A 21,536-nucleotide genomic window follows, 5' to 3' on the forward strand; every position below is an offset into this window, starting at 1 on the left:
TTCCACTACTGAGCCTTAGACTATGGTGGCTTCTTTTCCTTCTGGTGACCCACTTGCACACGTGATTTCCTGCAGAATCAGTGAATGCTGTTAGTCTGGTGCTGAGAACAGCACAGCCGCTGGGTGTGGTGTGTGTGCCAGAAGGACGCAAGTGGGGGTCCCAGTGGAGGTAGCCCAGCGGCACTGACCCCTGCCTTTGGGTCTCGGCTGGAGGAGGTGGCGATGAGGTGAGCACTGCAGCCGGGGGCTGAGGTCTTAGTCCCGGGGCTTCAGTGGGCCCGTCTGTTCACGCGCCCTCAGAAGCAGCAGCAGCTCTTTGGCTTCCGTGTGTTTATTGACTTGCTTTTCCACACTGGCTCAGCTCAGGTACAGAAGGCCTTTCACGGGGAGTCTTAAAACCAAATTCGCGTTGCCCGTTAAGGGCTGTGCTGTCACCCACAGAAAGGCCTTATCACGGAAGCCCAGGGTTGGCTGGGGACAGCCGGGTGACCCAAGGACTCCACCCTGCCTGAAGAGGGAAGGGGTAGTGACCTACTGGAGCCTGCAGTGTCTACAGTGGAGTAATTCTGGACGCTGCCTGAGGGATTCCTGCTGAACTCAGAGGACTGGCCCTGAGGGTAGGCAGGGGAGGGCGACAGTTGGAAGGCAGAAATAAGTGACAGTGGCCACTGTGCACAGCAATGGGAGGCACTGAGCCCCAGGGAGGCTTTCATGCCCCCTGGCTCTGCAGAACCTCCAGGATGGCGCGGAGAATGGCAGCGGCCGCCACTGCCCCGGGGTCTGGCTGATCCAGCCGCGCAGAGCTGATATAACTGGCTCTTCCAGCTCCAGCTTCCATGTTCTTGGTGGCTTCAGCTGCAGCCTCTGCGTTCTGAGGGGTGGGGGTGGGAGAGCAGATTCAAGGAGGCACCACCGGGCGTCCTTCCTGCCCCGGACCCTCTTCTCTGTCACCAGGGTGGAGAGGTCACCTCCCACTCACCTCTAGCAGGGCAGGGGCCACCACTTACTGAGGCCTGCTATGTCCCAGACCTTGAGCATGGCTCCACCTCTCTCTTTAGCTCCACAGCAACCCTCTGAGCCAGGTACCCGCCTCCAGTTTTAGAGGAGGAAACTGAGGCACAGAAAGGCTATTAACTTGTTCAAGGTCACCTGGAGATGGGAGCCTGGGCCCCGCCTCACTCACCTTGACTGCCTTGGTCAGGACTGGGAGCAGGTTAGCCCCCGGGCTCTTCCAGGCTTGGAGCTCCTGTCCTGCTGCCCACAGGGAATCCAGCTGGACAAGGTAAGAGAGGGGGCTGAGGACAGGTCCTGCCACTGAGGGTGGCCTTCCCTAGGTGTTTGGCGTTCAAAAGGGGGAAGGGCTGGGCCAGATACAAACCATAGTCCTGTCCCCTGGGGCAGCCTTTCCGTACCTGGCAGGGAAGAGAACAAATGAGGCTCACTGTAGGGCATCGCTCTGGGGGTGGGGACACGGCCTGGCTGGGAGCAGGTGACATCAGTCTCCTCCCCCAGGCCACGCCTGATCGAGGGCACAGGGCTCTGGCTTACTTCTGCATGGCCTCCAGGCCGGCATCCATGGCAGCAGACCAGGCTGCGAGGTCAGTCTTGGCCTTGAGCGGCTGGGCCGCCGCAGTCAGGAACAGGCCATAGAGCTGGGGGGGGACCAGGATGCTGAGCACACGGGGCCGGCCTGGGCCTCCAGCAACCAGGGCCCCTCTGAGGCAGCCCTCCGCCCCCCGGGGGTTGCCGGCACTCACTGCCCCGGATGAGCCTCCCATCTTCTCCAGTAGCAGGAGGGACAATTTGGAGAGTAGCTGGGCAGGACTGGCGGGTGGTGGGCTCTCCTTCAGCCAGCCCTGAATCGCTGCAGGCAGAGAGAGATGGCGAGGGATTCAAAGGCCCTCCTTCCCACCTGCCTGGACCCCAACCAGGTACCCAGGCCTTGCTGCCAGGCAGAAGGAATGGGTGCTGGGAGAGGCTGGGGGAGGCACCACAAGGAGATTCCCAAGGCTCCTTTCTGGATCCTGCCTGCCGCCTGGAGCGGGGTGGAGGCAGGGACCTCAGCTGTCACCTAGCAGGTGACGTCTCCTTGCTTCCCCCCTCCTTCTTTTCTACATTACTGATTTACCTCGTTCATATTTTCTCTCTCCCCCCAGAACAGAAGCCAAAGGGCACTGATTTTAATCTGTTTTGCTCATTATTATATCCATAGAGTCGAGGGCAGCACCTGGCCCATGGTTGGCATGAAATACATTTTTCTTGACTGAATGAAGCTCAATGATTGAGAGCTTTTCACTAGTTGGGATAAACTGAGAAAAATCAGGACAACAGAGTAAGTTTCCCTGTAGAATAAAGGTTTTTTCGCTTTTCTTTTTAGAGACGTGTCTGTGGCACATGGAGGTTCCCAGGCTAGGAGTGGAACTGGAACTACAGCTGCCAGCCTACACCATAGCCACAGCAACACGGGATCCGAGCCCCATCTATGACCTACACCACAGCTCGCGGCAACGCCAGATCCTTATTCCACTGAGCAAGGCCAGGGATCAAACCCGATTCCTCATGGATACTAGTCGGGTTCTTAACCTGCTGAGCCACAACTGGAACTCCTTTTTTGGGGGGAGGGGGTCCTTTCTTGGGGGCCAGGGATTAAACCCGCACCCTCACAGAGACAACATTGGATCCTTAACTCGCTGATCCACAATGGGAACTCCTGAAGTTCACTGTAAAAGACTGCGTTTCATTCTGTGATAACAGCCTTCCTACATTTGCAGTGTTAAAAGCGTCTCTTTGTGAGAACAAGCGAAAGGAACGCGAGGTTTTGTGAATGACAGCCTCTCTTAGCAAGAGGAAAGCTGCCAATCCCATGTGAGTGCTCCGAATGTTCCTGAAATAATTCTGGTTCATGAGATGCCAAAATCTCAGCATGATGTACCACATCAGCCTCTGTCCCGCCCCAGACGGGGCCCTGGCACTGACCTCTGGCAGCACGGCTGTGGGTGGTGCCGCAGTCCCCGTCGCCGGCAGCGCGGTCCAGGGCATTCAGCTGGTCCTCCAGGCCCAGGAGGGTGGTGCACACCCGCTCCAGCACACGCACCATCTGCTTCGAGGTCGCGCCTGGAGAGGGAGGACAGTGGGGGAGAGGCCCGGCCGGCCCTTCTCACAACCCAACTTGACCAGTGAGGGAGGTGTGAGCCTCGGGCCCTGCGCCCTTCAGGCCTCAGGCCACGTCCCCCCAGAGCATGGCTCCATACCTCCTGCAGCAGTGGCATCAGGAGCCTCCGGGGGCTCGGCAGGGGCGGCCCGGCTCCGCTTCCGCCCAGTCACAGAGACCTTGGCCACGTTAGGCCAGGCTGCTGCGGTGGTTTCGGCATCTGGGGACATGGATGACTCTCAGAGATGGGCTGGCTGGCCAGGGGTCAAGTGCGGCGTGGACTCCCCCATGGTGGCCTGGCTCTTCCCACCTCAACCGGCAAGTACTGAGTATCTGCTGTGTACAAGGGATGCGGGGGTCCCTGGGGGAGGACCCTACTACCAACTCTCCACAGTCAAGTGGGAGCTGGGCAGGGCTGGGGAGGCCAGGAAGGGCCTGTCCCGAGGTTCTGATTGTCATGGTCAGCCCTGATGGGGCCCCTCCAATCCTCCTGGCTCCTTCCAGCTTCCAGGTCTCACCTATCAGTTTCAGGAGGGGCTCGTCCACCAGCAGAAGGGTGAGAGAGACGCCAGGCATCTCCAGGGCTGACATGAAGGTGCCCACTAGGGCACGGGCAATCTTCACCCCGCGGCCCTCTGTAGGATGACGGCATGGAAGCGTGTGAGGAACAGGTGGAAGGATGGGCACGGCCCCCCTGAGCATCAGAAAGAAGGCAAATGGGAGAAAACAAGGACTTGGGAGCAGAGGCCCTGAGGGTCAGAGTGCCTTGGGGCATCCCTCAGTCATGCCTGGAACGAGCACATTCCCTGGAGGTGTCCCTTCCATAGGGACATTAGACAGATGAGTCATTACAGGTCTCACTGACTGGGTCTCACCAGGTCTCCGGTCTGTGCTAAGTCTCATTTACTCCTCACGACAACCCCCGAAGCCACGTGCTATTATTACCCTCTTTACAGAAAAGGAAATAGGCTCGTGGCACCCTGCTTGCTGAGGCAGAGGGACCTTGGGCTTGACTGACTGCACAGCTCATGCTCTGGACCATCCAAAACCTTAGCTGCTTTTCTTTTTTTCAGCTGTGCCTGCAGAAGTTCCCAGGCCAGGGATCAAACCGAGCCACAGCTAATGGTGATAATGGTGAAGCCTTAACCACTAGGCCACCAGGGAATTCCTCAGCTGCTTTTCTTAGGTCCAGCTTCAAAGGGTGGGAAGGAAGAAGCTCTGGGGGTCAGGAGGTCCCCTCTCAGGGTGGGGCTCACCCAGAAAGCGGACAGCGGCGTCGGCTATGATGCCCAGTTCCAGGTATGAGAGGCCACCCAGGTTGTTGACCATCAGCACCACTGAGGAGCCTGTGGGCAGAGAGGACACCCAGGTGAGACTCCCTGGGCCCCGTTCCCAGAGGGGGTGGAAAAGCCGGGAGACAGACAGCGTGACAGCCCCTCACCAGACTGCACGGGCACGTGGGACACATTGGAGGAGTCTGTCATGTGGTTCAGCATGTGCGCCACAATCTCGTCGGCGGTTGCCATCTGTCAGAGGGAGCCAGGGTGAGCTGCGCTGGGGGCCTCGGTCTTAGACCAGCCCACGCCGGGGAGGCACCTACCTTTATCCGGAGCACGCCAGCCTCCCCGTGGATCCCTGCGGACAGACAGAGTCACTGCTGACCTGCTCGGCGCCCGGGATTCACTCCGCGGTTTCTGTTCAAGGATGCACGGAGTGCCCTGCGCTAAGCGAGGCACGCGTCCGCGGGGTGGGGCGGGGGACAGACAAAATAATGAAAAATGCAGCCTCTGCTCTCTGGGAGCTATGGCTTGGTGGTGGAGCTAGAACGTAACTTTGAACTAGCCAAGCAGCTTTAACGAGAGGCGGTCACAGAGAGGCCACATGTAGCCTCTGCCCATCACTCTAGAAGCACAGGGGATGAAGTGGGAAAGTTTTGCAGCTGGGATGACCTCTGAATGGCTCTGCATCTTGGTGGGGGCGGGGGACCCGGGACGGTGTGAGCAAAGGCAAGGAGCTGGGCAGGGCACAGAGCCCCACGCGGCCAGAGCCCTGGGTATGGGGGGCAAAGTTGGTAGAAACCAGGCGGGCTGGGCCACAAGACCTCATGCGCCCACTTAAAAATACTAGGACCCCCTAGGTGATGGCTCCACGGGAGCAGAGAGGGCCAGGTAGGTACAGGGGCAAAACGCAGGTGGCAGGCATGGCTGGAGAGGGTGGCACAGGCTTACCCAGGCCCAGCTCCACCTCATCGGCTGAGAGCTCAAAGGTGGGTCTGGAACCGGGGACGCTGCAGGAGGACAGGCTCACTCCCAGGGTTCCTACGAGAAACGAGGTGTGAGAGGGACGACCATTCTGTTCTTGGCGTCAGGCATCAGGCCGGGCAGCGGCAGTGCCGCAGAAGCCTCTTCACGGAGACAGGCTGGCAGGCTCCCCATCCCAGTGATGGGACAGAAACCCGGCTCGGCGACCTGGCTGTCCCCAGGAGACCCTCCCTCAGCCCTGGGGGAGTAACCTGGGAGGCCTGTGCTGCTCCTCGTCCAAGGTTGGCCTTGACCTCCCCCGCCCCCTCCCCGACCCCTGGGCCAGCACTCACCCATGGCCTTGGCGACCACGCTCACCCGATTCGTGATCTCCTCCAGCCCCACACCTGCCTCAGCCAGGGCACCTGCCACCTGCACCCACACAGAGACAGGCCCCCAGTGGGGAAGGAGTCACTGTACCACTCGTGGTAGGAGACAGGCTGGGGCTGAGAGTCTAGCCCGGAACAGGGGATCTCTTAGTCCTGCCACGTCAACCTGCCCGCCGTGTTTACGGCACCTGCCAGGAATCTTCAAGAATCCCTGAGCCGGAGGAACTTCACAAACGGAGAAATGGGCCCAGAGAGCTAAGGTGACTTGTCCAGTGTCACACAGCCAGGTAGTGGCTAGTTTCCCCATCCTTAGTCTAGAGTTCTTTCCCCACGGCAGGCACCCTGTGGCTCATTTTACCCACCAGTCACCCACCTTTTGCCAACTACCTAGTATGTGCTGAAGAAGGAAAAGGGTGACTAAGTCACAGTCCCTACCCTGGAGGAACTTGATCGGGGGAGGGGCTGGGGAAGCCAACACATGCAAATTGTACATTTCATGTGAGGTGACAAATCTGACGATGGCGCTAGGGACAGGGTGTTCTGGGAGCACTGGGGTGGGGTGGGGGCTCCCAGCCTGCCTGACACGGGGAGGAAAAACCTCCCCAAAGGAGAGATGTCAGAGGCGGGCCACGATGGAATAGGAGTTAGCCAGGCCAAAAGGGGGTCAGACAGGGAAAGGATTTTCAAGGCTAAAGACTCAGCATCAGCAAAGCCCAAAGGTGAGCCAGTGCCCAGCGGCTTGGCGTGGCGCGGGAGAAGACCGCGGGGGTGATGGGAGGTCAGGGAGGAGGGGCAAGGGTGTGGCGGGTGCCTGGCGAGGAGGAGCCTGGGTTGATTGTCAGGACCCGGGCCCTTTCCACAGCTGAACGACCTGGTCAGGTACCCATTTTCGAAAAACACCCCTGGGGAGCTGTGGGGGGGAGACGGGGCAGGCGGGGGCAGGAAGCAGGCCGGGGAGCAGGTGAGGCGGTGGCTGCAGCCGCCTGGGTGCACTGGGGTGAGGCTGACATGGGAGCGCGGGGCTCGGGGAGGATGTGTGGGCCCTGGGGAGCAGGGGCAGCGGGCGGGTGTGGGAGGGAAGGGTCTGGGCCCAGGGAGCTGCCATGGCAGTGGGGCCTACATGGGCCGGGGAGCCCTGGGGAAGGGGGGCGCTGCCTGGAGAGAGAGGGCTGGGACGGGCTGGCCGGTGGCATCCGGGGGGCAGCTCACCTTGTGTATGAGCACCGTGCCACAGAGCCCCCGCCGGCCCGCCTTCTTCAGGACGGTGAAGGCGCTGTCGTCCCCAACGACCACCATCTCCACGGGGATGCCCTCTGCCCGGGCCTGCTCCCGGGCCAGGCCGAAGTTGAGCCGATCCCCAGTGTAGTTCTTCACGATGAGGAGGGTCCCCACTGCAGGAGCAGCCAGCAGGGGCCCCATCAGCGCTGGCCCTCCCAGGCAGCCCCACCTGCCCGCCAGGCTTACCTGTGCCCGCCTGGGCCACTGCCCTGATGGCCGCCAGGATGCTGCCCACTGCCGGGGAGGTGAACACGGCTCCTGCGATGACCCCTGTGAGCATGCCCTTCCCTATGAACCCTGAGAAGAGAGAGAGGTGGGGAAGGATGCTGGGCGGGGACCTGTGCCTGCAGGCCCTGGGGCTTCCCAGGCTCCTGGGCGGCACAGTTTGGTGAGCCCTGCTGTGCGCTTGGAGCTAGAATGGCACCTGGTGGCTCTCCTCGGATCGTCCATGTCTATGGAGAGGCCTCCCAAATGAAATAATCCCTCGCCCCACCCCCAGCGACTCGCTGTTCCTGCACCCAGTGCTCCTGTCTTCACTCTCTCGCTTACATACCCTGGCAGAATCTTTCACTGCTGTGTTTATCTGGTTACTGTTTGTCTCCTCAAAGGAGAACAGAAGCTCCAAAGAGGGCAGGCACCCTGTCCGTTCACTGTTGCGCCCCCTGGTGGCCAGAACAGTTCCAGACACACACCAGGTGCTCGTTAGCATTGGCTGAAAGGATGGATGGATTTGCCAGAGGGAGAAAGATCTAGAGAAGATACAGAGGATACGAAGCCTGGTCCCTACCCACCTCCCCTCACTGCCACCCCAGCTCCTGCCACCTGAGCTCTCAAGGGAGCTCACATGCCTGGCACTGAACAGGAAACAATCCAGGACCTTCTACATTGTATGTAAAAATGCAGGGGGAGGGGGGGTGTTCCCATGGTGGTGCAGCGGAAACAAATCTGACTAGGAACCATGAGGTTGCGGGTTTGGTCCCCGGCCTTGCTCACTTGCTCACTGGGTTATGGATCCAGCGTTGCTGTGAGCTGTGGTGTAGGTCACAGATGTGGCTCGGATCCTGCGTGTCATAGGCCAGCAGCTGTAGCTCTGATCAGACCCCTAGCCTGGGAACCTCCATATATTGCAGGTGCGGCCCTAAAAAGCAAAACAAAAATTCAGACGGGAATTCAGAAGTGGGAATACTATGTTTCCTAGGCTGCAAAAGTCAGGAAGGCTTCACAGAGGAGGGGACAGCAGGTCAGCTGGGCCTCGAAGACCAGGAGGATTCATGGAATCAGAGCTGGAAGGGCCTGAGAGGATCATGTGGCCCAGCCTTGGTGGTTTTTTTTTTTTTTTTTTTTTTTTTTTTTGCTTTTTAGAGCTGCACCCCTGGCACATGGAGGTTCCCAGGCTAGGGGTCACGTTAGAGGTGCAGCTTCCGGCCTACACCACAGCCACAGCAACCTGGGATCTGAGCCTCATCTGCGATCTATATCACAGCTCAAGGCAATGCCGGATCCCCAACCCACTGAGCGATGCCAGGGATCGAACCTGCAACCTCATGGATACTAGTCAGATTTGTTTCCATTGCGCCACAACGGGAACTCCCTATTTGGCCCAACCTTGTGCTTTTATAGATGTAGAGACTGAGGCACAGAGAGAGGGCATAACTGGCCCCAGATCACAGCTCAAGGGAGTGGGAGAGCTGTTTCCAGGGCCCGGCTCTGTTCTGAACCTCCTAACAGCACCGAAGATCTCCTAGGAGAGATCATTCTGCCCAGAGCCCACCCCCACCTCCAGCCCAGGGTGCTCACCGGCATGGGCAGGCTCATGGCCAGAGCCCCCACCCGACAGTAGGGCCACCCGGCCCTTGAGACTGTCCAGGTCAGAACGGAGGGCCACTCGGTGGCCTTGCAGGAGCTGCAGGCTGGGGTTGCAGGCCACCAGGCCAGCAAGGGCATCGTCGGCACAGCCTGCCACTGAGTTCACCAGCTTCTTGGAGGTCTGCGGGAAGAGGAGCAGGAGGAGGTTTTGGGTGTGGGTGGAGGGACACCCCTATCCTGCCCAGTCACACTGCTGTGGCTAAGACCCTTAGCCCACGCCCAGCCAGCAACTCCAGGGAACAGCGGTTCCTTGAATTAGGCAGCATTTTTATCAGGTGGATGCTTCCATGACTTTTCTTAATTTTTGACTTTTTTTTTTTTGCTTTTGCTTTTTAGAGCTGCACCCACAATATATGGAGATTTCCAGGCTAGGGATCTAATCAGAGCTACAGCGCTGGCCACACCACAGCCACAGCCATGCGGGATCCGAGCCACATTCTGTGACCTACACTACAGCTCACGGCAAAGCTGGATCTTTAACCCACTGAGTGAGGCCAGGGTTATCCTCATCTTCATGGATACTAGCCAGGCTCATTACTGCTGAGCCACAGTGGGAACTCCTTAATTTGTGACTTTTTATTCAGTGCCTAACCTGTTTAAAAATTTTTTTATTTAATGATTTTTATTTTTTTCCATTACAGCTGGTTTACAGTGTTCTGTTCAGTGCCTAAATTATGATTTAAACTTATTCTTCGAATTGAAGCCAATGAAGAATGGCTTCGGTACAAGGAAAATGGAAGAATTGGAATCCCGAGTATAAAACAAATTAATAAAACTGAAGCCCCAGAGCCTTCTGTCAAAAGAAGAGAAGCTCCAGGTTGAGGCTCCTGTGCTGGAGGAGGGGGCCAGACAGACCCCCACACCCATCTGCTGTTCCAACTGGGCTCTGATGCAGGGCAAACACTTCGCGAGCCTCGTGGTGTGCCAGGCTCAATGCTAGGCGCTGAGAAAAAACAGAGCGCGGGTCCTGCCCTCAGTGGAAACAAAAGAGGTCCTTACCACGTGCTGTGGGAAGTGCCACACAAGAGGGATGTGCACCTGCCCCGGGGCACAAAGAGGGGGACCTTGGCCTCCTTAGCATTTCCCGGAAGTGTTAGGAAAGGGTAAATTGGAGTCCGCTAGGTAAAGGGAGTGAGAGGCACCGGGAGGGGAAAGGGACCAGGGACTGTATTCCAGGCCAAGGGAGCGGGTGTGAAACTGTACCAGGGCCAGGGGCCAGGCAGGAAGTGCGTTAGGCTGACTTGAGCAACCAGTCAGGTAACCAACAGGGAGAGGTGGGCAGGGCCTCAGGAGCCAAAGGAGGAACTTGGCCCTGGGGAGCCTCAGGCGGGAGGGTGGAGGGCAGGCAGGCCTGAGAGTTACAGCTGAGCCGACTGGGGGTGCAGAAGTGGGGGGTCCAGGCATGGGGCGCTTTTCATCAGCTGTGAGAGCTCACTCTTCAGGTGTTCCTCTGAAAAACGAGGACCTAATATACCAGTGTACGTGACTGTTGTACACAAAAAACTGAATTAAAAGGAGCTACTCCCTTCTTCAAACAAACTCTTAAACGCTGGAGCTCGCTGAATGGGGTCTGCTGCAGCTCCTGCCTTTGTCTCCATTAGAGTGAAATTAGTGCCCCACTGGGACAGAGCAGGCTGGGCTCCCAGCGCCGCCTAGTGGCCCAGCAGCAGCCTGCAGCTGATCCCAGTCCTGGCAAGGGGTACTTCTCCCAGGCTCCTTCCCCAAGCCTGCAGGGAGGAACTAGGTTCTTCATGCAAACTGTGGCCTTTCCTAGGTCTGGCAGGGGCCAGAGCATGGATGGAGAGCCAGACCGCGTGCTAAGTGCTTTTAAGCAAATCTCATTTAATCTTCCAACAACACGACTGGACAAATTAGCCTGATGAGGAAACCGAGGCTCACAGTTAAGTGACTTTGCCCAAGGTCACACAGCCAGCAAGTGTCCAGGTCTGCCTGGCTCCAAAGCTGGTTCTGTTTTGGTCTTATCATGCTGCTTTCCCCAGGGGCTGAAGGGAGGCTGAAAATGGCAGAGAGCATGCTCTAGGAAGGGCTCGGCCTGTGGCTCTCAGAGCCTGCCTGCCAGGGACTGGAATACTCGATGACGTTGTCAGTTGGTCTCAATTCCATGCCCAGCCACCGCCCTCCAAGAATGTGCCCCCTCAGCCACCCCGGAGAGTCCGTCCTGCCTGGGATTTGCAACTATTCCCAAACCAGAGGCAGAGGAAGGCTTGGGGACCAGTGCCATTCTTGGTTCCCAGTGGCCTGAAGGGATGGAAAAAGAAAGGAAAGTCGGCTAGGACCCTGCTCTGATCAACATCTCATTGATTATCTGCCTCATATTGCAGATGAGGAAAGAGGCTCAGAGAAATTAGGTCTTCAGTAAAATGTCACACAGCTGGTTGGTGGTAGGCAGAAATTTGAACCCAGGTCTTTCCAGGCCTATGCTAAACCTCCCACAGTGTAGATCCCACAAGCCCACACATGCCCAAGGCTCAAAAAGAGGCACCAGGTCTGTCTTCACAACTCCAATGACTGGTAGTGCCTATTACAGAGTAGGTAGCTGTTTATGCTCTTTTTTTTTTTTTTTTTTTTTTTTTTTTTTTTGCTTTTTAGGGCCATATCTGCAGCACATAGAAGTTCCCAGGCTAGGGGTCACATCAGAGCTGCAGTTGCCAGCCTATACCACAGACATAGCAATGCCAGACCCAAGCTGTGCCTTTGACTTACACCACAGCTTGTGGTAATGCCAGATCCTTTAACCCACTGAGCGAGGCCCAGGGATCAAACCCCCATCCTCATGGATACTAGTCAGGTTCTTAACCTGCTGAGCCACAACGGGAACTCCATAGATTCGATTGAAATGCATGACCCAGACAGGGGGCAGGTGGATCCAGGCCTGGCTGGGCCCAGCTGGGAAATGAAGAGAAGTCAGGCCCTGTGAGGGAAGACCACCCTCTCTCTTAACCTCAAGAGGCACAGCCATCTGTTGGTCAGGGAGCAAGGGACTCCAGCCTGCCTGGCACTGGCACTCTTGCTGCCCCAAGACCATGGTGCCCTTCCCTGGCCCTTGTGGGACTCACCATGGCGGGGAGGCTCTGAAGGAAGCTGAGTTCACACCTTCGCGCTGAGCTGCCGGAGGACAGGCAATCCGACGGGGCCTGAGCGGCAAGCAGTGCCTGCAGGAGGGGGTAACAACATGAGCTGCGAAGGCACTTGCAGCCTACTGGTGCAATCGTGCTTCCAGGGCCCTTAGTAATTAGGGAGCTGCCCCAGACTTTGATCCAGGTCCAAACTCTAGAACGTGGGCTGGGGATGGAGAAGAGCGTGGGGCTGATCAAGGTTCACCCCCGCGCCTTGGCTGCCAGAACACTGATCGACCCATGCTGGGCACAGGGCTGCCTTGTGCTCAGGAGTAGTGCCCACCTTATCACCAAGGGGCAAAGTTACCCAGAAAGTAACTTCATCTGTTACACGGGCGTCAAACACAGTGAATATATTCATAACCATCTCCACACACTTGCTCTTGTTGGTGCTGGCACGCCCCAAGGAGGCAGCCGTGTCCGTGACTCCATTTGGCTTCTGGGAAACTGACCCAGAGAGCTCTACCAACATGTCCAATGCCATGTTGGTAAGAGCCGAGACTCAAACCCATGTTTAGTATTTCCACAAAGCCTGTGTTTGACCGATAATTCAGTGCCTACAGAGTCAAGGCACAAGGTCTTCGGTGTGGGAAACCACGTGTGTAAACCACGGTGATGTTTAGCTCCCTTCAGTTCGGCCAAGTTCAGAGGTGTCTTGGGGTCATGCTGGGTCTTGGCCTCACTGCATGTGTCTGCAGTGGAAAGAATCCACACCTGCCTTGGCAACTCTTGCTTGTGGGGGCACCTTAGGTAAACCCATTTTGCCGAGCCTCAGTTTCCTCATCTGTAAAATGGGGGTTGCCTCCTCCCTAGTCTTCAGGAGGTGCTCTAAGCCACGTGGTTCTCCTCCTCCTCCTCCTAGCAGAGTCTGTCTGATGTGGAATGGCCTGGAAGTTTCAGGGCCAACAGACTGCTTTCTTGGGTCACTAAGGTTCTCACCAAGTAAATTCTCATTTTGTGTTTGAGGTAAGACTTTGCACAGCCATAGGGGCACTAATAATGCTGGGCAAGTGGCCTGCGGGGCCGGTTCAAACACAGTTCAGAGGTGAAAGGGGAGCGTCCAGGTGCCAGCCTCCCCCCCCCCCCCCCCCCGGCCGCCCCGCTCCCGCCAGGTGATGGGTCATTCCAGGGTCAGGGCAGGATACCGGCTGAGTTTAGAAGTACAGGGAGGGTTAGGCGGAGGGAGGTACGAACCTCGGTGCTAGTCTGGGAGATGCACAAATTGATGTCACCTTCCTCCCCTCTCTAAGCCTCTGCGGTACCTTTCCGTTCCCAAAGGGGAAACAGCCCCGACGGCTCCCGGAGCAATGAAAGGGGAGTGGACGGGGTTTGGGGAAGGCGAGGGGCGAGGCCCGGGGATGAGATCCGCAGATCAGCTTCGGGGGAGGAGGGGACGTCCGCACACTTCCGCTACCCGCTCACGCCCGCATCCACCACCTCAGCACCCGCCACCGCTTCTCAAAGACGCCCCAACAGGGCGCCCTCATCCGGGTTCTCGGGGCTCCGGCGGTAGGAGGGGGCGGAGCCTCAGGGGGGCGGGGCCTCCCTTGGTTGGCCGCCTCCCGCGCCTTGAGTCCTCCAAGAGGCCAGGTGAGGCCGTCCCGTGATGCCCCGCGCCTCGGCCGCTCTGGCCTGCAACGTGTCTCCGGGGCGGAGGCAGCGGCAGTGGAGTTCGCCGCGCGCGGGTGGGGGCCCCCCTGTCTCTTCGCTCGTGTCCGTCTTTCTATCGTTGCGCTTGAGTCCCGCTGGGCCGCCCCGGGCCTCGACATGTCGTACAACTACGTGGTAACGGCACAGAAGCCCACCGCCGTGAACGGCTGCGTGACCGGTGAGGCTGCCACGGCAAGAGACCCCGGCGGGGGAGGGAGTTGGAGCGGGGGGGAACCTAGGCCTAGGGAGGCCCGAGGCCCCTGGGCGGCCTCCAGGACCAGGCCCGGGGAATGGAAGGCACTGGCGGCCGAGAAACCTCCCCCAGCCCCCGACTCTAAAGAAGGTGTCTCATCACGCGCCGTTCGGGTGGGGGGTGGGGGGTAAAAGCTGCGCTTGAGGGTCCCCTTTCGTTCCCTGAGGTCACTTGGCCTCGAGGACAGGGTTGAGTCTACTGGGACAGAGTGGAGTGTGAGTTGATTGTGCGGGGCTGCTTGGACCGCGGGATTGACCTCGTGTGGTGGGGGGGGAAGGGGGTCGGTGGTGATGGCGACTCTGGAGCGAGAATTTTCCTGTAGGAGAGCCTGGGAGGTGCAGGAGGTGGGGGGAATGTGAGAAAGGTCCGCATTCCCCCTAAAGAGAGGAGTCTGCTTTGCTTGGGGCTGTTGTTTACGAGAGGGAGCTGCTGGAGAGGAGGGTTTGGAATGGCCCGGCCCAGGCTGGGTTTGCCTTGTTTATGCAAGGATTCTTAAAGACGCAAATGCCCAGAATCGGGAATAATCCTTTTGAACCAACTTCTCAGCAAAACATGAAGCCCTCAAACTTGTATGTTTATGTAAATCCTAATCCTGATTCCCAAAGAAAACTGTTGTTGGAAGCAGTCTAACTGTGCAGATGGGGTTTTAGTAGACTGCTGGGAGGGCAAGAGATGCAGCTAAAGCCATGTTTTAAGATAAGGCTCTGGCAGTTTTTTTCATTCGACCTGGTCTGTTTGGTAAGAGATTTTGTGAAAATTGAGAGAAAGACTGAAAATAAAGAGGAGCACTTTCTCCAGCATCCCTTAATTAGAGGATGAGTGGGCCCCTGCAGAAGGAAAAGTGAAATTTGAGGGCACTGAGCCCGCCGAAGGGTTTTCACAGTCATTGTCAAGTTGAAGGACATGCTACTCTTAGGTCCAGTCCAGTTTTCGGAGTCTGATTAGGGAAGTAGCTTTCTTGAATGTATGAAGCAAGGCTCTTTGAGGAATCGGTGGGAAAGGAACGAGTGGAGGGAGCCAGAGAAATATGTGCAGTAAATGAGAATGTTAGGAGGTTTTAGGTAGAAAATGCTAGGATAATTTAGATAGTGCTTTGGCTTCAAAAACTAGAGAATCTGTTCTTTCAGGACACTTTACTTCAGCTGAAGACTTGAACCTGTTGATTGCCAAAAACACAAGGTTAGAGATCTATGTGGTGACCGCTGAGGGGCTTCGGCCCGTCAAAGAGGTGGGCATGTATGGGAAGATTGCCGTCATGGAGCTCTTCAGGCCCAAGGTAAGTGTTCTGGGTTGGGCCTTGCAGCAGCAAAGGAGAACTAGGTCGTCGTTGGATTTACGTTGTTTTTATGCCATCGCTTGCTTGGGGTGGGTGCCATAAGGCTTAGGAGAGAAACCCTTCTCTTTTCAAATGGCAGCTTTTAATTTATATTCTATTTAACAAGTTGCCAAAAGTAGGAAAGACTCACTAGGGGAAAATGGATCAAGTCGACTTCTTTAGAAGGGACTGTAAACGCGGTTTGAGATGTGGGCCCCGTCCTATGGGTCATCACAGTGATTCCAAGAGTCAGCTCTAGGGTTAGGGCCGTGCAGGCTTTGGTCCTTGTTCAGTCTAACTTTGGGTGTCAGCTAAGCTTTCAGAGCCTTATTTTTCCCATCTGCAAAACAGGGATAACCAATCCTCTGGTTTATTGTGAGGATTAAGTGATTTAATAACACAGGGCCTAGCACGGAAGAAGTGTTCACTGTTAACACTTATCATCACGTTATTGTTACCATTATTGTTATAATTCAACTGTTTTCATCTAAGTAGCTACTGCAGTGCTTCATTATGTCCTAACTGCATCTGATGAGAAAGCAAGGGGTTCAAAATTTAAATTATAATCCTTTGGACCAAATACTTTGTTGGGGTCTGGGTTAATAAGTAAGAAAGACTTTGTAGATCTATTTGAGCTTCCCTTGTTCCCTTTTTTTTTTCTTTTTCCAAGTACTTGGAGGAAGATTAGAGGAGGCGTTACATTCGTCTTTCAGAATATGAATGGAATAATTGAGATTAGCTGAGTGGAACTAGATGAATACATTGTATGTAGGGCAGAGAAAAGGAGAATTATGAAAACGCACTGGATGTTTACCAGCTTCAGTTCTGGCTTTTTGTACACACCCTTAGGGTGTGTGTGCAACTAAAGTGTGTTGCATACCCACCATAGATTTTTTTCTCCTCAGGGGGAAAAGAAAATTCTTGAAGAATTTAGCATGCTTAAAAAATGACTAAAGACTAGACAGGTATTCCTGTTTTTAAAAGAAACCACTTTTGATAATGTAATGTTGGTTTCCAGGGGGAGAGCAAGGACCTACTGTTCATCCTGACAGCCAAGTACAATGCCTGCATCTTGGAGTATAAGCAGAGCGGCGAGAGCATTGACATCATAACTCGAGCCCATGGCAACGTCCAGGTGAGGTGGCTGCTTCGGGCTGATGAGCGTTTTCCAGGTAGGGTGGTCACAATTCAACAGAGAAAATGGAAGTGCCGAGGCGCTCTCTCTTTCTCTCTCCTCTCTCTCTCCTCGGTGGTGAGAGAAACAAGGAGAAAACACCAGGGACTTCTGTAATTTACTAGTCACAGAGACGAGGTAACAACTCATTGAGATTCAGTGTCTTGCAAAAAGGTGTGCACTGACATTTGGGCATCCTAGCAGGTCAACAAGATGCCACAGGTTTTATTGCCACTCCTGAAATCATGCTGGGAAGGTGTTCCCCCTTGTCCTCTGTTGCTCTAGGTGTTGAGGTTCTTCCCTCACCCGTGTTTCATTTCCAGGACCGTATTGGCCGCCCCTCAGAGACGGGCATTATTGGCATCATCGACCCTGAGTGCCGGATGATTGGCCTGCGACTCTATGATGGCCTTTTCAAGGTTATTCCACTAGACCGAGACAATAAAGAGCTCAAGGCCTTTAACATCCGCCTGGAGGAGCTGCATGTTATCGACGTCAAGTTCCTGTATGGTTGCCAAGCGCCTACCATCTGCTTTGTCTACCAGGTACTGGAGCAGGAGGAGAGCGGGAGAAGCTGTATGGCTTGGCATGGTGGGGGTTCATTTTTGCTAATCAGAATGTCTGGCTTTCGTGGTGGGGTAGGCAGAAGTGTTTAATGTATTTGTCTTGAAATGTTCTGGAATGTTATAATTAATATGTGCTAGGTTTTGGGTGTCATCTTGAGAGCAGTAGTACTTAACCGTGGAGGCAGGAAGCAGTCTGGGGCTTGTAGCAGGCTTTAATCCTGAGATTACGCTCTGGCTGTGGGCTTTGGAGAGTTTAAAGGGTGACCCAGTTTATACTTTGTCTCTTACTGGCGTGCTGGGGGATTATTAAAACTTAGCTGTAGAGAAGTGATCTGGAAATTGCCTTTACACACAGTGAGAAAATGTCTTGGGGATGCTTTGTATGTCTTCCAAAAAGAAGTGCATTTTGATCAGTGCTCACTTTCTGGTGACTGCTGGCTCTCGACTTCTATTTTAGTCTGTGCCTTAAACTTTAGTCGAGCTGATCCTGGGCAGCTGTTCTCTGGGCCAGATCTCTTGGGGGTGGGGTTGGGGGTGGGGGCAGGGTGGCAGAGCACCAGACGAACATGCTCGGATCTTGGGGAAATCTCAGCCTTTAACAAAGGGCCATAAGCATGAGGTTATTTCACTAGCCTGTGGTTGAATAAATGATGGAAGGAAACTTCGTCCAAGTCCAGGGACTGTGTGGGGCAGGTACACACTTTGATAGCTGTGTTAAGTGTTGGAAATACTGATGTGTTTTTGTGTGTTTCTTAGGGGCACCATAAGTGCTACAGTTCTGAGGCTGGTTGATAGATAAAGTTCATTCGAATAGGTGAAAACCAGCTTAGGAGATTTTGTTTAGTCTTGTTCATGATACATTAAGTATCGGATCTGAAGCAAAGACTTGGTATTTCTTTTCCTTCTTCCGTTTTGTAAATATCAGATCATTACAACACTGATGCTGGTTATTTAAGGCTGACACTGGGCAGCCTCAGGGCTGCTGGTTGTGAACTATCTTCATTTCCATCTGTGTATCTCAGAGGTCCAAATCGAAACCCCAGCTTGAATTTATGGGAAAGTCGAGTCTTACCCATCTCAAAACGGGGTGGGAAAATCTTTCCATCAACTAAGAAATTATTTTTTTCTCCTATTTGTGCCCCCAAATCAACTTGAAAAATAACCACGTGAAAGGTAGTCACATAAAGTGCTTCAGGAGCTGTAACCCTGATTCAGATGCGGGCCCGTCCTGAAACACACCGTCGTCGGATTCCTTCCATAACTTCTTAGACCCTGGTCTGGCCTTTGATGAGGCCATCCTCCCCTGGCTCCTTGCCGGCTCTTTGAGTCTCTTAAAGGTGACTTTGACTGCTCCAGGCCTGATGTGAGTCATGATTCCGAAAAAGGGGAAGGTGGTGTTGACAGTGGCAGGACTAGAGGTTTCGACTGACTTGAGAGGAGCGGCACACTCTGTTCTCCCCACCGTCTCCCCGCCGTCTCCCCCTCAGCGTGTCTGAGAATTGTATCAGGCAAATGCAGAAGAACTGTTAGATGGATTTGATCTCTCAGTGTGTTTGTTTTCCCTCTTTAGGTATTTTGTAAGTTTCTTGACAAGAAATGTAGAATATGTACACATACCTGATATCTGTCTGTATTCATACACAAATGTACGTATCGTACATACATTATATTTCTGTAGTGGTTAGTGTGGTGTGGCAAGTTCATTCCTCTTAATTTTTAAGCCTTTCTTGGATGGTTCAGTTGTTAGAAACAGTTGGCCTCAGTCACGGTCTGCCCAGAGCTTCACAGGTTCAGCTGGCGGCTGTCAGCATGCTCACGGATAGGGATGGGAAGGCTGGCGTGACAGGAGTGTCAGATGCTGGGTAATGGTGGCCTGTCCCTTTCAAGGCTCCTCTCCAGCTTAGGCTTCATCCTTCCTAGGGGCTAACGATTCCACCTTTCCCCACCCAGGACCCTCAGGGGCGGCACGTAAAAACCTATGAGGTCTCTCTCCGGGAGAAGGAGTTCAATAAGGGCCCCTGGAAACAGGAGAACGTAGAAGCTGAAGCTTCCATGGTGATTGCAGGTTTGTTGCCTCCGCCCCAAGTCTGGGCCAGTTCCTGTCCTTCCTTCCTCACCTTCTCTGCGCTTCATCATGTGCTCCAGTTGTCTGGAGCACCTGCATTGTTCACCCCCCGCCCCACCTCCTGTCTCCTGTCTGTAAATGTGCTTCCCTTTGCTTTTTGTATTTTTGTCTTTGGGGTTGTCTAAGTATAGCTTTCCTTTATTTGAGATGAAGGGGTTAACTATGAAACAATGAGATTGATTTGTGGAGTGACATAGGGAAATTAGTCTCATTATTTTATTGTCGGACGTAAAATTCTAAAAAACTGAATGGGACCAATAGAGCTATCTTATCTGGTGTCTTTATTTCACAGATGAGGAAACAGGGCCGAAGGACTTGTCCATGCCTGTACCTCAGTGATAAAGCCTGGGCTGAAATCCAGGGCTCTTGGCTCTTTATTCTTCCCTCAACACATATTGTGTCTCATCAAGTAGGGAAGTTTTAAAACTCTTCAGTGCAAATTGCCTCTTCTATATGGTAGCCCTGATAATGGGGAGAATTAAGCTAAGGAACAAGGAAAAAAGTAAAAACTTTCAGTTAGAAAGGATCAGAAGTTTAGGAGAGAAATGGGAAGCATGCATGTGGACAAACACCAGGGAGACCCTACCCTCTGAGTCTCAAACACCGAAAGTGGGGCAGTAAAGATCTTACCAGGAGTAGAGAGTGGGCAGCATATAATCTCTCGGACAGGAATCTCAGGAAAAGGTTATCATGTTCCCTGGACTTTGATGTCTAAGATACTAATTATCATCGAGTTCGCCTCAGAGAGAACTGGATCAGTGCCCTTGCTGCCTCAGGGTTTGGCAGGTGCTGAGGGCTGAGCACGCTAATGCCGTTCTTTGTCCTGCAGTGCCAGAGCCCTTCGGCGGTGCCATCATCATCGGACAGGAATCAATCACCTATCACAACGGTGACAAATACCTGGCGATTGCCCCTCCCATCATTAAGGTGAGCATCATTCTTTGCCTTTTGTCTTCTCTCTCTTTTTTCTTCCCTTTCCCCTCGTGTATCAGGAGGGGATTTGTCTGTCACAGCCTTCACCATGTGTGTGAGATGTGTTGTTGGTCCTTGGGGTTACACGAAAAGGGAGACTGGCTTGGTTTTGCTTACAAAGAGCTAGCTTGCTAACTAAGGCAGAGAGAGATATCTTGCAAATTCTATTGAGGTTTTTTTTTTTTTTTTGCTTTTTAGGGCCTCACCTGCAGCATATGGAAGTTCACAGGTTAAGGAAGGGGTTGAATCAGAGTTGTAGCTGCCAGCCTACACCACAGCCACAGCAACTCAGGATCCAGGTCTCATCTGTGACCTACACCACAGCTCATGGCAATGCCGGATCCCCGACCCACTGAGCGAGGCCAGGGCTCGAACCCGCATCCTCATGGATACTAGTCAGATTTGTTTCTGCTGTGCCACAGTGGGAACTCCCTCTATTGAGTTTTAATGTTTTCAGAGCTCAAGTTGTGTAAAATAATACAGTGAAAAAAATATATAGACTTCAAAAAATTAGTCATACAAATTTCACCTTAAAATTTCAAGTCATAAAAATTAAGCCTTAAATGCTTACTTTTTTTTTTAAGGGCTGAACCTGAGGCATATGAAAGTTCCCAGGCCAGGGGTCGAATCGGAGCTGAGCTGCTGTCCTACGCCACAGCCACAGCAACTCAGGATCCGAGCCATGTCTGTAACCATAGCTCACGGCAGTGCTGGATCCTCAACCCACTGAATGAAGCTGGGGATCGAATCTGTGGCCTCATGGATCCTAATGGGGTTCGTTAACCGCTGAGCCACGAAGGGAACTCCATAAAAGCTTACTTTTAATTTCTTTTTGGAGATAAATAACAAAATCTATGGCAGCATTCACAGTCCAGTGAATGTTTACAGCTGCTTCCTCTTCTCTATATTTGTTTTCCAGTAGAAAAATATGTGAGTAAACATTTAAAGTATGTTGAGCTCCTCAGAACATTGTCTTCAAAATAAAAACATCCCCATTTTCGATCACACGTGTAATGTGAGCCAAGTGGACTCCTTGCTCATGAGGTGGTTGAGTTTGGTAAAGAGAGTGGAGAGCTAGGCTTTGTTCTCTGGTGGCAGAAGACACTTAATCTCTAATGACTGTGTCTTTGCCCTTGGCAGCAAAGCACAATTGTGTGTCACAATCGCGTGGACCCCAATGGTTCCCGCTACCTGCTGGGAGACATGGAAGGACGGCTCTTCATGTTGCTTTTGGAGAAGGAGGAGCAGATGGACGGCACCGTCACCCTCAAGGATCTGCGTGTGGAACTCCTTGGGGAGGTAGGCCTCGTCCCTGCCCTGCTCCTTTCTCCTTGGAGCCCAGCGACCCCAGATGTGTGGTCCCACACTGCAGCTGGGAATTGTATTATGTAACACCCAGCAACAGATAGAGGCTCAGTCC

At 54.1% G+C, this 21,536-nt stretch overlaps 3 protein-coding genes and 1 long non-coding RNA gene across 6 annotated transcripts in view; 3 read left to right on the plus strand and 1 right to left on the minus strand.

The window, feature by feature from the left end:
• Positions 1 to 1,291, plus strand: part of LOC100519643 (cytochrome b ascorbate-dependent protein 3) — a 17,059-nt gene extending 15,768 nt beyond the window's left edge. Inside the window, exons 8-9 of one of the 2 annotated variants that reach the window (XR_002341471.1) lie at positions 76 to 227; positions 1,059 to 1,291. The gene's annotated coding sequence lies outside the window, so the exon portion shown is untranslated. Of the gene's footprint in view, positions 1 to 75; positions 242 to 1,058 lie in introns of those variants that run through there. The other variant, XR_002341472.1, reaches the window with a different exon arrangement.
• TKFC (triokinase and FMN cyclase) lies at positions 314 to 13,583 on the minus strand. Of its 2 annotated transcripts, XM_021082941.1 has the most exons (18): positions 13,256 to 13,583; positions 12,002 to 12,097; positions 8,856 to 9,045; positions 7,245 to 7,355; positions 6,990 to 7,171; positions 5,745 to 5,823; positions 5,380 to 5,469; positions 4,752 to 4,786; positions 4,593 to 4,677; positions 4,408 to 4,497; positions 3,670 to 3,786; positions 3,252 to 3,371; positions 2,977 to 3,114; positions 1,758 to 1,864; positions 1,549 to 1,652; positions 1,379 to 1,412; positions 1,184 to 1,273; positions 314 to 871 (listed from the first exon to the last, which is right to left on the minus strand). In XM_021082941.1, the coding sequence occupies exons 2-18, from the start codon at positions 12,002 to 12,004 to the stop codon at positions 710 to 712; spliced, it is 1,737 nt and encodes a 578-aa protein (XP_020938600.1). In that variant the 5' UTR covers positions 12,005 to 12,097; positions 13,256 to 13,583; the 3' UTR covers positions 314 to 709. The 2 variants fall into 2 exon arrangements, with proteins under 2 accessions (XP_020938600.1, XP_003122689.1); XM_003122641.5 differs by lacking the exon at positions 13,256 to 13,583 and having other exon boundaries at positions 12,002 to 12,255.
• LOC106509335 lies at positions 7,802 to 9,704 on the plus strand. Its single transcript, XR_001306780.2, has 2 exons — positions 7,802 to 7,945; positions 9,566 to 9,704. It is a non-coding gene; the product is annotated as an uncharacterized LOC106509335 (long non-coding RNA).
• The window catches only part of DDB1 (damage specific DNA binding protein 1), a 30,049-nt gene continuing 22,197 nt past the window's right edge, over positions 13,685 to 21,536 (plus strand). Inside the window, 7 exon segments of the mRNA XM_003122651.6 lie at positions 13,685 to 13,889; positions 15,092 to 15,240; positions 16,298 to 16,414; positions 16,777 to 16,998; positions 18,970 to 19,084; positions 19,974 to 20,071; positions 21,257 to 21,415. Of these exon segments, the coding sequence (XP_003122699.2) occupies positions 13,829 to 13,889; positions 15,092 to 15,240; positions 16,298 to 16,414; positions 16,777 to 16,998; positions 18,970 to 19,084; positions 19,974 to 20,071; positions 21,257 to 21,415 (921 nt within the window). The 5' untranslated portion in view covers positions 13,685 to 13,828.

The sequence above is a fragment of the Sus scrofa genome, chromosome 2 (genome assembly GCF_000003025.6).
Source record: "Sus scrofa isolate TJ Tabasco breed Duroc chromosome 2, Sscrofa11.1, whole genome shotgun sequence".
NCBI lineage: Eukaryota > Metazoa > Chordata > Mammalia > Artiodactyla > Suidae > Sus > Sus scrofa.

Excerpts from the sequence above, each read along its gene's own strand:
- TKFC (XM_021082941.1), bottom strand. Across the intron at positions 3,787-4,407 it reads CGCCGCTGTCCGCTTTCTGG|AGGGCCGCGGGGTGAAGATT; the intron begins GTGAGCCCCACC and ends GTCATCCTACAG. Across the intron at positions 3,115-3,251 it reads TGATGCCACTGCTGCAGGAG|GCGCGACCTCGAAGCAGATG; the intron begins GTATGGAGCCAT and ends CTCCCTCTCCAG.